This window comes from Topomyia yanbarensis, chromosome 1 (genome assembly GCF_030247195.1).
Source record: "Topomyia yanbarensis strain Yona2022 chromosome 1, ASM3024719v1, whole genome shotgun sequence".
In the NCBI taxonomy this organism is placed as follows: Eukaryota; Metazoa; Arthropoda; class Insecta; order Diptera; family Culicidae; genus Topomyia; species Topomyia yanbarensis.
In genome coordinates this window covers 78,906,726-78,924,965 of record NC_080670.1, presented here as the reverse complement: position 1 = coordinate 78,924,965, position 18,240 = coordinate 78,906,726, and the positions used below count along the sequence as shown (strand labels likewise).

The window sequence follows — 18,240 nt, the reverse complement described above, 5'->3', positions numbered from 1 at the left end:
TAACCACAAAATAAGGTGGTGCTGGCAGCAACTGCAAAGTGTTGCAGCTGGTTCAAAACACAGCGGGAGGCATATCAATCACATCGATGCGTGTACTGAAACAAGAGTGATGTTAGGTGATGGAGCAGTAATAGACGTTTTCTGGCCACATTGAGAACTTGAGCCCAACGTCTTAAATTTTTTTTTATTTTGATTATAGAGGATTTAACCTTAGGGTCATTCGCCTCTTTCCGGGTTAGAGAAATCTCTTTTGGAAAAATCTCTAACACTATGTGCGGGGTTGGGAACCGAACCCAGGTGAGCTGCCTACAATCCAATCGATTTACCAACTACGCTATGCCCGTCTCCTGTCTTAAAATGTGTTTGTATGTATGTGTTGAAGATACGCCGGAGCACGTGGTCTTTGAGTACCCCTGATTCGGGGATGTGTGAAGCGACATGTCGGCTCTAAGCGTAGAAAATCATAGTCGCACAGATACTAGTAGGGTGGAGCTGACAATTTGAATAAACTCATCCTACCGGTTCCCCGTCGAGTAGACTAAATCCGCGTCGATGTACCAGCGGTACGTGGTGGAAGCGTTAACGAACCGGAAACTGCGTTACATACCGAATCGTCGGACTGACCTCCACGCTTCGGTGTCGGTAAAAATACCGCCAACGAGGAACTCTCAGTCGGACTAGGGTAAATTCATCGCAGGGACCTATCGGAGCAGATATCGACGGGAGCTAAATAACTCGGCAGCTCTCCGCCAGTCACTGTCCAATTGGATTTTTTGAGTCAAATGGCTCAAGTGCACAGATGATCTAAATGACCTAAAGTTTGACACAAAAGTGAGTCACATACTGCACAGGCAAAGCGTTTGAAGATTTTTAAACCATACTATAAGAAAAGATATTATTTATTGTCACCCAGTACATACACAGTACACACACTGACATTTGCTGAAATCGATAAACTGAATCGAAAGGAACATGAAACTCGGCCATCCGGACCTCGGTAAAAAATCGATCTTCAGAGCAATTATATAACCTATCTATTAAGTTTTTCCTTTTTTATTTCGACTATGTTAGTCACATTTTCTTTTTTACGTTTTAACGATACTCAATTAGCTAGAGATTACTGGGTAGGGAAAGTTATAAAACTTAGAGCCATAGTACTCAAGTGAGAGCAAGGATGTGAAGTAAACAGATCGGAAAACTAGAAGTGGCAGGGTCATTAGAACAGGCTTAATATCGTGCAGGCTTAATTTTTGCCTTCTGATAATGAGGGTCGAGCTTAGGCAGAATAACTACGAATCACCCGAGTTCACTATCATGTGTCCTGATCCTATTTATTAAGGAAACCAAAATTTTGCCCCAACCTGTACTTTTCAAGTGATCTAGTAAATGTTTAACAGGTTTCAACAATTTAATATACTCTCAAACTTGTGCCTTTCTCTTTTATTCAAATTATGATGCGATAGCTGGTTATGTTCAATATAATTGTGGAAATTTTTATTACATTCTTATTACACTTGGCAAGTATATACAAACACACGAAGGCGATGAACTTGATCAGCAACACGTAAACGTAGACACACTTGAAACAAAAAAAAACATTTATTTAGCTGAATCAGCATAAATTCAATGCTTTCTTCATTGTATTATCTAATTCGTTTATATAACACGGCTTAATGCGGTAACATCACGGAACCGTGGGTCTTTTAAGAAGTTACCATATGTGAAAATAAAATAAAACAAAAACAAATATTAGTGAGTGTCCTTCGGATCTCTTCCACGCAACTTTCAATTCCCCTTTGCATACTTCTTTCGCGGAGTGGAAAGATTTTTCTACGGCAGCCCTAACTTTGCGCCGCTAAAACAACAAAAATGATCCATAAAAAATTGAAAAACGATCCATAAAAAAGTTGTCCATGTTCCATAAAACAAAACTGAAAATCCATAAATCAGTGTGAATGATCCATAAAAAGGGGTGATTTGATCCATAGATTATGTAAAATTGAACCATAAAATGGTCGCAAAAGAGCACTAAAATAGTAATAAAAGAGCAATTAAAATCAACCAATGCCCCATAAAAATATTGGAAATGTTCCATAAAATGATACATTTTGCGCCATAAATTAACTGACATTGATCCATAGAATACTAACAATGTACAATAAAACACGTCGATATGTTCCATAATATCGACAAAAATGTTCCACGGTATTACAAAATGGAGCAATAAAATGTCAGAAAAAGTTCCATAAATTTGATGAAAATGTTTGCTAAATAATTTTTCTTGGTCCATAGAAGATGTAAAAATGAACATTAGAAATGATTCATATATCGAACGTTAAATTATGGTTTATGGATATTTACAAAACGATCCATAGGAAAAGAAAATGTAAAACGATCCATTAATATGTGCTTATGCACCAGAAAAATTAAATTTAATGAATTCATGCGAAATTTTTGCTATTCGAACTAATAATAAAGTTTATTACATTTGGTTGTAATGTCAAACTACAACAAACCATGCATACATTATAGTTAAACTTAAGCTTCCGTATCCCACTAGTCAGGTAACTGACCTTAGCTAACCTGAAATCATTGTGGCAACTCTTTAAACGTCAGGGTATTTATGATATTAGAGCGCTGAGAGTTATTAGACCACTAATACAGGCTGGCATGAGTCGCAAATACTATCTGAATAACTATCTGAATCGAAAACGGACACTTTATACACGTACACTGACTAATGTGGCTACGCCACATCGCTTTCTAGTGCGCTGTCCGACTTCGCTGCCGCTCAGTCGGCTTTTAACTAGCTATAGCCCCTATGTTTAAGTAAACCGGGCAAACGAGAGGACCACAGGTTTGCTTGCAATTCCAGATACGGGTTAATCAATGCCTCGTCCAACGGATCCTCAGCGGCTTTGCGCCGCTTCGGATCCTGGGCCTCGGATATGCGGCCAAGCCGCATCACACTAGCTCCCAGTATAAGCTCACCTGTTAAAACCCTGTCACTGTTATGAGAATTATTAAGCACAACTTATTTTTTCAGTTTACCATAAAATTTCGCATGAATTCATTAAATTTATTTTTTCTAGTGCATAAGCACATATTAATGGATCGTTTTACATTTTCTTTTCTTATGGATCGTTTTGTAAATATCCATGAACCATAATTTAACGTTCGATATATGAATCATTTCTAATGTTCATTTTTACATCTTCTATGGACCAAGAAAAATTATTTAGCAAATATTTTCATCAAATTTATGGAACTTTTTCTGACATTTTATTGCTCCATTTTGTAATACCGTGGAATATTTTTGTCGATATTATGGAACATATCAACGTGTTTTAATGTACATTGTTAATATTCTATGGATCAATGTCAGTTAATTTATGGCGCAAAATGTATCATTTTATGGAACATTTCCAATATTTTTATGGGGTATTGGTTGATTTTAATTGCTCTTTTATTACTATTTTAGTGCTCTTTTGCGATTATTTTATGGTTCAATTTTACATAATCTATGGATCAAATCACCCCTTTTTATGGATCATTCACATTGTTTTATGGATTTTCAGTTTTGTTTTATGGAACATGGACAACTTTTTTATGGATCGTTTTACAATTCTTTATGGATTATTTTAAATATTTTATATGCAAAAGTACATTTTCCCTTTTTCTACTCATCTACTGCATCTTGGGGGTCAATTTCTCTTATTCACGTCAATGACATTACCGTTAATGTTATCTTGATGCCTCTGATCAGATGTTCTTCCTTGCCAACAGCATTACCGGTCACCAGCGTAAATCCGTCGTAATTGGTGATAGCAGTTGATTTTGAGCTACTGGATGCTTCTTTTACAGTTGTTTGTATGGCCTGAACAGCTGCCCCAAAATTGGCAACCATTTGTAGTACAGGTGATGGTATTGAATATTGTGTTTCGAATCGGTTTTCGTAAATGATGTCAATCGGTTGTGATGCATTCTCCTCAGCAGTAGGTATAGGTCCTTCGGCAAGCATCCTTCCCACAATAACACCGTTACCTGCGATGTAATTTATCCAGGTATGATGTGTAACGGATTCCACTTCTTCGAATTGTTTCCAGGTTTTAGTTACTGTTCATGAATGATACCGTTCTTCAGTTGATATTTTTCTGTGATAATTAATTAAAAAGAAATACAGTTTGCCGTTTACGTTTCAGCCTACTTTTTTGTTTCTGCCATCCTCAGAACGGTAACACAGTTGTTCGAAATGTAATTGATCACGGGGAGTACGCGGTGATGAGCCTTAACCCTCTGATGTCCAAATTATGTTTTACTTAAAAATACTATTGTAGACTGTTTTTGTAATGAGAAAGCTGGAAAATATACTTCCAGCTCACGAAAGCTATAGATTTTATTGCTAGGAGTATTGCAAGCTAGCAACTTAAAAATATTTTTTCTATTTTCTTCTTTTTCGATGGCAGTTTATGGGAGGGAAAACCGGCAGTTTAAGCTATCTTGGCCAATATTATATCCATTAGGTTTCTGCTCCCCATGTCGTAGGGGGCGATTGCAAACAGCAGCCGTCAAGTGTATCTCCGTGCCGATGACTGAATAGTCAGTTGCGAAAGAAGTATCTTGAGGCCCTTGCTGGATCAAGCGATCTCTGAAGTCCTAAAGCAACCTTCCAGGGTTCGCTATGTGCTGGGCTTAATATCTTCAAATTGTTATACAATATTTTTCGGAGATGAATTGTGTTGTGCTCTGGACGACAATGTTTGGAGTAGCACAAACAAAAGTGGGATCAAGCGTACCCACTCTCTCTCTCTTAACGTTATTAATTGTAATCGAATTTAATTTGGATTGGAGCTCTGGCTCCTTAGGTAAGAGTTGAAGAGTCTGATCACACATGAATTTCCCTGCATCATTTTGCCTTTCTCCTATAGAAAAGTTGTGCAATCACTCTGAAAATCGACAACATAATCCAGGCCTGGAGCGCTGTGAGTCATATACCATTTGGTTCGGTTCGTCGTGATCAAAAAATTTATGAGTGTATGTATAATAGACTGGCAAAAATTTTGATTTTTTTGGGAACACTGCTAATTCAAATGGTAATTGGATGCAAAAATCATGTGCAAAATATGAGCTTTCTCCGATAACTCTAATTCACCCACAAGAGGTTTCCAGTTTCTATAGTAATATATATGGAAACTCGGAAATAAAAATTTAAAATCAAATAAAAAATTCCACAGTAACCCTGCATATCGCAAAACTTCGGTCGTATAGCTTATTTTAAAACGAACAGCTCTGTTGAAGGTTGCATATTGATTAGAGGTTCCCCGACAAAGTTATTTAACTTTGAAGACCAACCGATTTTTTTGAAATATTAATTAAGGAATTCTAAGCATGTGCGAGAAAGAGAGGCAACACATAACAAAAAATACTGCCACCAGGACAGCCACCAGACGCGAGCGGTAAAGCTTCTCTTTCCTAATTTTGCACTTTTTAATATTTTTAATCACAAGCGACGACAATGAATGCGGTTCATTTAAGCCACAACCGGCATCAACGCTTTCGTGTGTGGGCCTCTCCCTTTGACTATGCAGAGAAAAGTGTACAAAGCGAGAGGGCAAACTATAGCAGCAAAACAAAAATGTATTTTACTGCTGTACGGAAAAGTGTACTCGGTTTGGCTACCGCTCTGGCAAGAGCAGTAGTGATGCGTCGCTGTAGCGGGCTGTACGGCTTGTGCAAATGTAAATGTACCTGAAAAAAAGTAAATTACCGGTACCGTTCGCATCTCTGGTTACAGCACCCATCCTCGACACACTACCAGTTTTCGACCATCCACACAACGTGACAATTTCTGTATGGTAGTAGGAAAGCTAACTGTGGGTCTAGAATTAGTGCTCTTAACCTACGAGGACAATCTGGGCGGCAAAATTCAGTCTGTCTACGTTACTGAGCCCTTCGCCCCCCTTGTGCCATTTAGTGCCACTTCCTCGTTTAGCTTCCGACTTGTTCGCGAACTACTCGGTGTAGTCCCCGACGATGGATCTATCCTACTCCGACGAAGAGTTCCCCTGGCGAGAGAAGTTCGAAAGCGAGCAAATCAGCCAGGTGCCGAAGTTAGTTCGGCAATTCCGGTGGAGTAGGGCGTCCGGTTTGCTGGAGCCCCGGCGCGGCTGTGGTGTCTCGTTGCAGTCTACTCAGTCTAGGTCCCGGCGGTAAATCTGACTGTACGCTGACGGAGAGTTCCTTTGCTAAAGAAGTTCTCCCGATACCGATTCTTCTTTGGTTTCAGTATAACAAGTTCTTGAGCCCTTTAGCCCGGTGCCATTTAGCACCGCAACTTCTTTATGCCTTTTAGTATTTTTCTTGTACCATTTAGCAGTACTTTCTTGATGAGCCATTCAGCTTCCCGACTTGTTCTTGAACTACTCGGTCTAGTCCCCAACGATGGACCTGACCTACTCCGACAGAGAGTTCCCCGGCGAGAGAAGAGCCAATCAGCTAGGTGTCGAGGTCAGTTAGGCGATTCTGGTGAAGCAGGGCGTCCGGTTCAAAGGTGACCGGATTATCCGCGACTAGTGGTGTCCCGTCGCAGTCTACTTAATCTAGTCGCCAGCGGTGAATCTAGCTTACGCTGACGGAGAGTTCCCTGGCCAAAGAAGTTCTCCCAATACCGATTCTTCTTTGGTTTTCGCTATATTTCTATCGGAATAACCGGTGGGGTGGCGTGGTCGGTCTTGCGCTTACGGATTGAGCGTGGCGTTCGGTTCGCTGGCGTTTCGACGACCCATACTCGGTGCTCTGTTGCAGTCTACTCGACTAGTCCTCGGCGGTGGGTCTAGCTTATTCCTGCGGAGAGTTCCCTGACGGTGATCGCTCTCCCGAAACCGTTGATCGATGTTCATCACGCCGTTTCCGCTCTAAGACGCTCATAATCTACATCATAACTATATTGACTGCGTTTCACGTCTTTACATCGCTGTCATTCTGTAAGCTACATTATCCGGGTTGATGCCCGGTCCTCCCGTTTTAAGAAGCTCCCTGCACGTCGCTTCAACCCTCGGACATTCGAAGACCACATGCTACGGTGTCTCCTCGACGTTCTCATACTCCGGGAACAATGGTGACGTTGCGTACCCGAACCGATGAAGATACTTCCTGAAGCAACCGTGGCCCGACAGGAGCCGTTTCAGGTGGAAGGTCCGTGGTTTCTATTGACCCAGGTCGACAGGTTTGGGAGGAGCCGGTAGGTCGACTTTCCTTTCTCCGTATTGTCCCATTCCTGCTGCCAGGTCACCATCGAATTAATTATTCACTACGCAATCGCAACTCCTTCGACCACCAACCGGAACGTCGTATTCAGCTTTTCGCGTTCCCGCTTGGTTTTCGGCGTCGCACCCCAGATAGGAACCCCATATCGCAGTATAGATGACGAAACGCTAGATAATAAACCGACTTTTCGCAGATGTAATCAACGTGGTGTTAAAGCTCAACCGGTCACTTACTCCCAATTGCATCAGTGCACGCTTCGATGCAATCACATGCCCTTTGACGGTGATCTGTATCCACTGAACCGCTTGGCAGTTGCTGACCAACAACACATCCGTCTTGTGGTGATTTGCAGCTTGACCTCGTTCATCCAGCTCTCGATCGTGTCTATTGTCTCCGTCACCAACACCTCTACTTCTACAAGTGTCTCACTCATCGCCGTTAGTGATACGTCGTCTGCTAAAAGCACGATTTTCACTTTCCCGGGCATCGTACATCCCGTTCCAAACAGTTGGACCTATAATGGAGCCCTGAGGAACGCTCCCTCCGACTCTCATTGACTTCGTTCGTCTCGTACAGCAGTACTCTACTCTGGAAGTAGCTCTTCAGGATCTGGCTTCTGTGCCTCCCACATTTCGGGGAAATTGTCATCGTCTAAACACTTCTGCAGTCGCATCCTTAACATGTCCGGATATGCCAGGATCGCGCTTTCAGCGCCACGTTTGGTATTACATCCGGACCGAGGGCTTACTTATATTTTAGTTGTATCGACGCTCCTTTGAGCTCGTCGTTAATCGCTTGCCACTCGGCTGTGTTAGCTTCTTCTTCTTCACCGTACGGTGTCGGTAACCAGGTAGTTGGATCGCGCTTCGGGAAGAGACTCTCAACGATTATCTTTAGCTTTTTTGTGAGGGGAAACTATGCCACTGCGACCACTATTCAGGTTATCTTTTGTGGCTGCCCCTGTATGCTCTTTAGCTTACCCCGGTATATTTGTTATCTGTAGCCTTCAGTACGCGGCGTATTTTTGTTTAAAATCGCTAACTGGAAGAACGACCACTTTGTTTTCAACAGATGGAGATGGCTTTTAGTCACGGTTTTAGCCAATATTATTTTATTTGGTCTATCGCCTACGTTTCGAAGGTCTACGCCTTCATCTTCAGGGCAAAAAAAGGTTACAATATATTATTGTAACCGTTTTTTGCCCTGAGGATGAAGGCGTAGACCTTCGAAACGTAGGCGATAGACCAAATAAAATAATATTGGCTAAAACCGTGACCAAAAGCCATCTCCATCTGTTTGTTTAAAATGTTCAATTTTTTCAAATTTCTTCAAAATATTTCGGGGGGGGGGGGGGGTTTACTCAACCCCTCCACTACTACGCCACTGGGGATGTATAAGATGATACAGGTATTTTTCACTGAATTTATTGTTTGTTTTGCCAATATTTCATATATTCTCACATACAAACTTGAAAACTCTTGTGAGCGACCTAGAGTTTTCGGAAAAAGCTCATATTTGACAAATGGTATGTGAGGCCATTGATTGATACCGTTTGATTTAACAGTGTTCCGAAAAAATGTCGAAATTGTTGCCGGTCTAATGTATAATTTAGACTTTAGATATTTTATCAGAGATGGCTGAACCTTTTTTTTTCCTCAAAATTAGTTTTAGACAAACATTATAGCGCTCACACAGGACATTGATGATTTTGTCGATTGGAGTCCCTGGTTCAGAGTTGCGGGGTGCACAATGCAGTCAAACGATAACTTCCCATATAAACTAGTACCGCCATGGTTTCAAGATGATGCAAAACCTATTAAAATTACATGCATTTGTAGTTCTAGACCGCTAACTTTCCCCCAATTGCGTTACTAGTAAAGTATTAAAAATATCTTTTTTTTGTGGTTATATGTAAGATCTATACAAATACTGAATACTCTTTAACGTTATATGTTATATTTAAAAAATATAATTATTCTTGGAAACCGAAAAAAGATTAAATCTTTCCAATTCTACTTATAAAACGTTATGAATACTTCAAACATATTAGGAAAAATCTTGCTGTCGTCTTCAAACAGAATAGATTCTAAAATTACGTCAGCAAATAATTGTTAGATATATTCCTAAAGGGTGTCGTGTTACCTGGTAGGAGATAAAGATCAGAAGGGCGATCAGTCTGACGGCAAAGTAAATCACTGCAACAAAATTTAAATTATCTCGAAAATTACTACATTTTTACATTTTGGAAGATTATTCTTATAGGCATTTTGGCTATGAAATTATGTTTTATTACACGGGGCATCCGACAACAAAAATAATAAAATATAATATTAGGTTTTAATTATTTGACAAATGACATACTTTGCAGTGCACATTCTCTCATAACGAAAACGTGATTCCCGGTAACACATTTTCGAATAGTTTTACTACAGAGAATAGACAAACACCTCGAGCGACGAAGGGTTGTAAAAATAATCGGTCTATTCAAAATACCGATTGCTGGAATTTTACCGGCTGATCGTAGCGCCGGCTAGTGGTAAATTGCTACTTGCTGCTGTCATTTGGAAAGGATAGTTATTTATCTTACACACGTTAGAAACATGATTTGCACGTCAGTTATTAGCGGTTACAAGTCATAATAGGAAATGATATGGCGAACTGAGGACAGCCGCAAAAAATATGGGTGCGACAAGCAGATACACGTAGAGTCAGTGGAAAACTTTATCAAGAACGTAGCACGGAAGATTTGCAAGACGATCAACAAGATGAGGAAGAAATAAGCCATGGGATCAGTTACCATGACCGTGATGGAAGACTTTTGAACAATAGTATAGAAAATTCAAACTCTTCTATGGCCCGCAGCCTATCTGTGAGAATCAGGCCCGTTTCACACAAAACCTTTCCCAAAATTATTGAAAGAGCTTGTATAACTTTGAACCTTATTGTACACAATTCTTCAAATACAGCGAGAAGTCGAATAGAACCTATCAATAGAACAAATATATTGGAACAATATATTCAGTAGCATTAGCCCTGCAATTGTGTTATGCACTAGAAATCAACATAATAAAATATGATGAAATTTATACGACATGCAAACAAGCATGGTTGTAAACATGCATAGTTTGAAACGAAAATTGAATTGAAAATCAAATTCGAATCAACGCACATATTTAGAGCATCAAAAGGCATATAGTTTTATTTCTTTATTCATATGTTTTTACACGCCATGTATTTTTCAAACGCATCCGAACATAAAAGCAGAAATGCATTAGTTTTCAATTGACGTGAAAAATGAATGCAAAATCCGTTGAATAAAACACGTGTATTTGCGGAATGATTTGGTTTTACATCTATTTTCATGCTACCAATACGTGCACGATAATCAATGTAAAATTACAAAATATTTTTTCTGTGCGCTGTGAAGTCTATCGAAAATGACTTTGCTTTACTTTATCGGTTGGCTTTACACCTGACTGCTTGTGAACGGATTGTTTACGGCTTCAGGAACCGCAGCTCCAATTTATTACAACTAATAGAACTTTTCAGAAGAGTTAAATCTAAATCATATTACCTGCTCTCCAACAATAAACACAAAAATTGAAATGAGCACAAATATTTGTTCAGCTGGTTTTCCTTATATACGAGCTTCTAAACAGCAGAAATATTAGAAACGCGCACAATATATATACGCATTGCTATCAACCTAACCGGCATTGAAAGTGAAACAAACGATTTAGTAAATAAAGTCTACACTGTACTTTACTTTAACACTATTCTGAAATATAGTAACAAGCAATTCCAAAATAGTTATCATTTTCTGTACTTGGCAAGTTGCATCGGTTTGTTTGGATTGTTTGCATGCATTTTTTCTTTCAATATTATGCCATCGAACCACCCGTGCATCTCGCACACCAATTCAATGCGAAACAAAGCGATGCGGTAGGTGAAAAGAATCATTGAAAACCGGAAAAAATATCCAAAAATTATGAGGCGGAAAATGAAAATTTCTACTATTTTCGCAATAATCGTTGTATATATTATTATATATTGGAATTACCCATGAAATTCCGCATCGAACGGTGTTTTTCAATTTTCGATGTATGCTGTCAGAGCTAAGTTATAGCCATTTTCTTGCTACAAAAGACATTCCCGGCTTCAGAAAGGAAAATTTCAAAATTCCAAGCATACTTATTTGTAGAAAATTTAATTACGAAGAGATAAGTATTCTTGGATTTTCGAAAAACGCTTTTAATTTTGAGTTAATCTCCGAGAACGAAAAAATCATTTTACCTGACTTTCACGTTAATACATACCATAATAGAAATCAAAGTTTACATCATTTAATATACGTACGTAATAATAATTAATCTTGGTGGCAATTTGCCAGTGCCCATGAAACCCAAAATGTTGGTGGCAATATATTGGCCGCTATCTTAGACAAACATTGTATATACTATTTTTGCCTCTGCTAGTAGTACAGTAAGATTCCGTTTTTGGCACGTTCCGTTTTTGGCATGCTCCCTTTTTGGCACACTCCGATTTTGGCAACAAATGGGTTCCGTTTTTGGCAACATTTTTGTTGGTCATAACAAGACTTTTAGAAATGTGCAAAAGATATTTTTTGTATCAATTTATATCACATTTGACTTCATTACCAAACATGGGAGTCATATTAACCCTCTCAACCTTCGCGTCGCATTTTTGCTCTGCAAAAAGGAATTAATACGTTAAGAGGTCGGATATTTAATGTTATACAAGTCTCAGTGTGGAAGCATTTGTCGTGATTTCTGGAAAATGGATCGGTTGGAGTGTGTGGTGAAGAAAGAAGCCAATCGAGTTGATAGACTGGATGCACTGAATTTGCCGGGAGTGGTAAAGGCGGCAGCAAAAACCGGATTCTGCCGAAAGTTATACATGCCCTGCCATTGAAGTACCTCCAGACGTGAAAAGCGGATTAAGTCAAGCAACGCCACTGATACAATAAAAGCTGAGTGAGCTGTCACGGATGGCTAGGAAGTGGTTCGAAGTCTGCAGATTGATGTGTTCAGCAACAGAGTATTTCGGCACGACTGGACGGACTTATCGGTGAGATCGTTTAAATTTTAATTAAATCGTTGAATGGTACTTTTGGTCCTCCGGTAGTCGCGTCATTGTCTGCGTTTGGACCGCATGAAGCTCTAGGAGAGGCTTTGCTAGAGCTTCTCAGTAATGCGACTTAAGTAGGGTTTATTTTCATTTGTCTAGTGTTCTCTTCGTTTTATTGGTTTTTTCTTGTTTTATTAATAATATAAAAATAATTTAATTCAATTCTCGACAAATATCTGATTGGGTATTAGGGACCATATGTCGGAAATCACTTTCAGAGGAAGTTCTGAAGGAACCGCCTGTACCCAAGCACGGTGCATAGCAGTCAACGAAAGAGAAAACTTTTTCTTTCGTTTGCTCTCTGTGTTGGGCGATTGGCGGTTCGTCCGGAATTGTCCCCCAAAGTGAGTTTCGACAGTTGAGCCCCAATCATAAACCTAATCATGTTTGTCGAGAATTTTAAAAGTGTAATGAGCGAGCATGTCCCATCCCAAAGGACCAAAGGAGTGACATTAACCTTCTTAGCAAAGTCACTCCCAACGATTTATCATATTCCCTTTAAACGGAAACGATTGGTACGGTTGTCCTCGTTTCTTCCTCTTTTAAGGTTCGAAATGATTCGTTAATCAAATTATTTAATAATTGAATAATTTGATTGCCGTTTAATTTTGAAACATCTCTAAACCCAACTCTGCACAGTAGACCTGGCCGTTTTAATATTTGCGACATATGAAAATATGCTTCAAATATTAATATTGACAAGAAAAACACTATAGAATAACTGTAGTGTTTTCCATGATGCTTTTCAAAACAGGCTGTGTAAGGGTTAGAATAGAATAGAATAGAATAGAAACATGGGAGTCATATTAACCCTCAAAAGCGCAAATCAATTTTTTTAATATTGTGAAAATTGTCTCATAGCTTCAATACATTACTGTGATAATTTTGAGATGTTTTTCGCAATGTTGTTTTAAAACAGTGTTATGTATTTAAGGGTTACCTATATTTTACACTATACTTGTTTTATTTAATCATTACAATAAGTGTAGAGATGCATTATTTATGTAGGGGAATGTGTTCGGTTGTCGGAACACTTGTTTTTGGCTCCCAACATTACTCCAATTAAACAATATATGGGAATAAGCATACCAATAGAAAGCTAGAGACCTTAGCTAATAACTTATCGAAGAATTTAATTTCATTTGTCAACTTAAAAAAAGTTATTAACAATGTAGTAAAATGATAACTGTTAACCATTTTGAAAAATGTGGTCGGTTGTCGGCACCCTAAAAATTTTTACTAAAAATGGAAAAATATGAATGATGATCATCACGATTCAAAGGGAACAGGAAATTCATTCAGTTCAATACCCATCAAAGGCATTATGAATATCATTCATCAGATCCACAATATGTGTATGTGAAAAACTAGTGCGAATATTACGCACTGCTAATGCACTGACGGATCGCATTCACTGCCATTGAGTTAGTTTCAGGCACTCCAGTTTTTTACTAAAACACGACCAGGTGGACTTTCTTCATGTAAATGTAAAACGCTAAACCGGAAGTCGCCTTCCTGGTTTTCAGAATGGTGCCAAAGATCGATCTCTGGTATCTATTCGTAAAGCCCGTTCCAAAATACTCATTTTGATTAGGTTATTGAGAGCATTTGCCACAAAAAATTGGGTGCCGACAACCGACCATGTTTGGGTGCTGACAACCGATTTTAGTAACCTTTTTGAAAACTGCTCAAAAGAAAACTTGTGGCGAACATTTCGGCGCCATTCAACGTTGAATCACAAAATAGAATAAATTCACATCGTAAATATTCATATATTCGCATACTTTTTCGATCGATTTACTTCTTTCTGTAACACTAAGCAAATCATCAAAAAAAACTTTTGAGTAGAGTTTCACTTGTTCAAAAAATATATTGGTTGTAGAACAGAACATTCGAGTCTGCTTCAGCAATCGGCACAAAAAGATCGCGCTACTATATAACACAAATAATATTTATCAGAATGTCCATATCTGGTTTCTGTCAAAAGCTACATAGGGGTGCCGACAACCGACCAGTGCCGGCAACCGACGACTTTCCCCTATAATATGGACAAGTTGCAAGTGATTTTCACAACAAAAAGGGGTTTCTTCAAACCTAAATATCTTCAAGCATTGCAGTTCGATTTTCAATCTATCAATTCCATTTGAAAGATCAACGATGGGTTAGTTAAGGAGAAGCAATAAATTTATTAATTTTTTAAAAGAGCTGTGTTTTTTTAAACAAAATTGTTCAATAATTTTCAGAAAGAAGACATAACAGCCCCAGGAGCGAAATCAACACTACCATTCAGTGAATTGTTCAAGTTTTGACGTTCAGTGGGCCGAAGAAAAGCGATTCGAATTAAATGCTATTTTACATCTTCGTAATGAGGGGAATTGCACTCGAGAAGTGCGCGAAGATTGTGAGAATTCTACAGGACGGCACAGTGGGCAGAAAGCTACTTTCGACGCTCAAATCCTCTAGCGCCCTGGGTATGTATCCTGAAGGATTTGTGTCTTCGGAAAAGTATCTTGGATGAAAATGAGCATTATTTTGACAACTGACTGATAAATGTTTCTTGCAAAGAATAAGCACAGCCTTATGATTGAACTACAATTCGGAAAACTGCAGAAAGGACTAGACACAGCAGTGATTTAAATAAGATTACTTTATAAATTACTTGATAAATTTATTCTCAGTTCGAAATATTATATTTGAATTCGACAACAAGAAAATATTTGCATATATTTTAGTTTACTCAAAAATTCTCTAGCGAAGTAGGAACTATTTAACTTGAATTATATTTTTTTCCTCATTTCATTTGTCTGCAAAAGGCCCACCTTGTCCCACTTTTTCTCTTCGTGGTTATAAAGTTAAAGGTTTTTACTAGTCACAAACAAAATTCCAGCTGCCGCTTCGTGGGTTATTACAAATTTTGTGGAACATATTTTTTTAATATTTTTGATGAAAACAACGTTAAAATGTCATAATAACATTTATCACTCTTTTAAGCATTTTTATTATTGTATATTTTCGAAGATTTAGGAATAAAATATTTATTTCTAGATATATTTTTCATAAACAAATATTAAAATTCATTTTCTCGAGTATTTTTTTTATATGTCATGTAGCGCCATCTACATAGGTTATAAAGTATAAATGTCTTCAGTACATGTGTTAGAAATATAAAAACAAACAAGTTTGCCGAAGAAAGTTTTTTGATAGAACACCTCTATCAAAAGATAGAACTGATCTAGATCAGTTTCTACTTATCTAGATTAAAACCAAAGTTGTAAAAATGATAATCTTTCCATCTAAGATGCTTTGCTAAAGACACTAATCCTCCAGGATACATAGCCAGGGCGGTAGAGGATTTGAGCGTCGAAAGCTTGCCCCACTGTACGACGTCTGAATTTGATAAAATCATGAATAAAATTGAATTTGCATATTTTTTCTTTCATCTCATTTCATTTCACATATGATTAAAAATTCTTGAAACATTTTTGAAGTCATAAATTGAAAATCCAAACTTTAAAAATAAGGTTTCATTTTTGGCACGGTTCCGGTTTTGGCAACTGAAAAAAATAAAATTGTTGCTAAAAACGGAATCCTACTGAACATCGTTATGCATAATTGCCCGGTATCAGATTCGAGAATGTCCCATAATTATGACATGCAAAAATTTTTCCTTTTAAGCGCATTCTCATCGATGAGATTTTGTGATATTTAAAATTTCTCATAGATTTTTGAAAAATGGATTACATAAAGTTTTCGATTTGGCATTTACCATTGCGATCAGTATGACAAAATTGTTTAGTATCTGCTTTTTCTCAATTCGAAGAGGTGTCGAGTAAAATTTATGAAATCGATTACTTTGTCATTTTCACAGAAGTAAGTACATGGAATCTTCCCAGGATATTTTCTCATAGTGACTAAAATTAAACTAGAAGTGGCGTGTGAATAATTGGTTTAGAAAAAAAAAATAGGAAGTTTATTCTCAACCAAAATAATTAAACAGAATCAATTTAAATTTTTGGTGGCAATATAGTTGCCACTGCCCGCGAGGCCCAAAAACATTGGTGGCAATAATTTTGAATTTGCCTTAGAGGAGCGAAAACTATATTTGATATATTTGTATGCAATCAAAAAAGCTTTTCTTTTATAGATTGCATGTGAATCCATGTAAAAAAAACTGCATAATTTAGTCCAAGTGATCTCAACAATCATATTTATCTTTGAATATTTGGTGAATTGTAGATTTTACAGCAAAATTGAGCTTATATTCTATAACTGGTCAATATTGGCCATATTTAGACATACAAACCTCAAACCGTCATTTTGTGTTTGTTAAGGTCCACAAAATTATAAAGTCCTTTCAATTAGTATATGATTGCAGCGGAGGAAAAATAAATTTTTGTCGTGCAATTGAGGAGAAAAAATAATATAGTTATGAACAGGGTTAACAGGGTTCAAAATATGTAGGAGCACAAATTAGGTTGGTTACTCTATTCTTGGTTCGAAACCTAGAGGTACGAAATGGGGCAATAATAGGCACATTACCTTATAACATACCATATGATTGTAATAATAATATCCCATTGAACGTAACATTAAACGGACAAAACATTAAACAATACATATAGTATACACAAACTCACATACGCACTTGTTCAAAAACAACTTTAGAGTAAACCACCGTTATCTACTGGTGTAAAAACCAATGCAGTTTTAATTTTTATCAGTTATCACATGTCTGTGGTGCACAAACGGGTTCATAATGGTTCATTGAAAGCTATAAATAAATATATCACTCACATTGTCAATCTCCGCACAAATGTATGGCCCAGGTCTCAAGATAACGAACAGATCTTCTTCAATTGCAGCAACTATAACGTCAGTGATATTGGCAATATTATCCCATACGTAATCGTCCTCTTTTGGATTATGTATCGACCACTGTACGTACAAATCAACTGCGTTAAGTCCTCCTGTTCGCATCGTCCTCAATTTCGTCCGCCATGTTTCGGGAAGGGCTCTAAAATAATGAAACGAACCGGCCACGTATCTGAAATCTTTGCCGTCCATCACAAATGTATTCCTGTCATAGTCAATGATAAAGGACCGAGCATCCTATGAAACAAATAAAAGTATATAGGATTAGTGTTCATTAATCTACAATGATCTCAAAATGTATACGAACAGTTTGTTTAACATCTTGGTCAACGCACGAATTGTTTATTGGAATGCCTGATAAGCTACAATTCTTAAACAGTGGATTTTTCTTTATTGAAACACTGAAATTTCTTTGCACCATGCCACCACATCCTACGATCAGCAGCGTAAATATCCAATGTAAGTCAATCATCGCTTAACTTGAAATGTGTTTACAGCTCGAGTGTTGCGAAGAAAGTAACGAAGAATTATCATTGACTGGTACCCAGATACATGAACATTAGACCGGCACAAATATAGTCATTTTTTCGGAACCCCATCTAACGACGTTGTGCTGCACAAACATTATCCCAAATATTAACCCGTTCAGTTGCCTCTAGCTTGCTCTTAATTTTTTTAAAGTTAGTGCACAATAATGTATATTTAAAACCGGAAAGGAAATTAAATAAAATAATCAGCGCCATCTGGTACATCTCAAAACAACCGGATGTATAAAGCGTGTCGATGTCTAGCAAATTACTTTTTAATTTACTTTCATTCGATTATTAACTTATTTATTTATTGATTTATATGTGTTTTTCAATTGTGTTCATTTAACTTTTTTTTATTGATTTAGTTATTTTTCATTTATTTATTGAGAGGGAAAGGGATGAGGGATTCCACGAGAAACCGCCC

The 18,240-nt window shown here is 37.7% G+C and overlaps 1 protein-coding gene across 1 annotated transcript in view; it reads right to left on the bottom strand.

Annotated features, from left to right (window-relative positions):
• The window catches only part of LOC131678002 (beta-galactosidase-like), a 275,223-nt gene extending 257,434 nt beyond the window's left edge, over positions 1 to 17,789 (bottom strand). The window contains exons 1-2 of the mRNA XM_058958109.1: positions 17,594 to 17,789; positions 17,209 to 17,523 (exon numbers count right to left, since the gene is read on the bottom strand). Coding sequence (XP_058814092.1) covers positions 17,209 to 17,523; positions 17,594 to 17,758 — 480 coding nt within the window. The 5' untranslated portion in view covers positions 17,759 to 17,789. The remainder of the gene's footprint in view (positions 1 to 17,208; positions 17,524 to 17,593) is intronic.
• Positions 17,790 to 18,240: the final 451 nt, after the last annotated feature.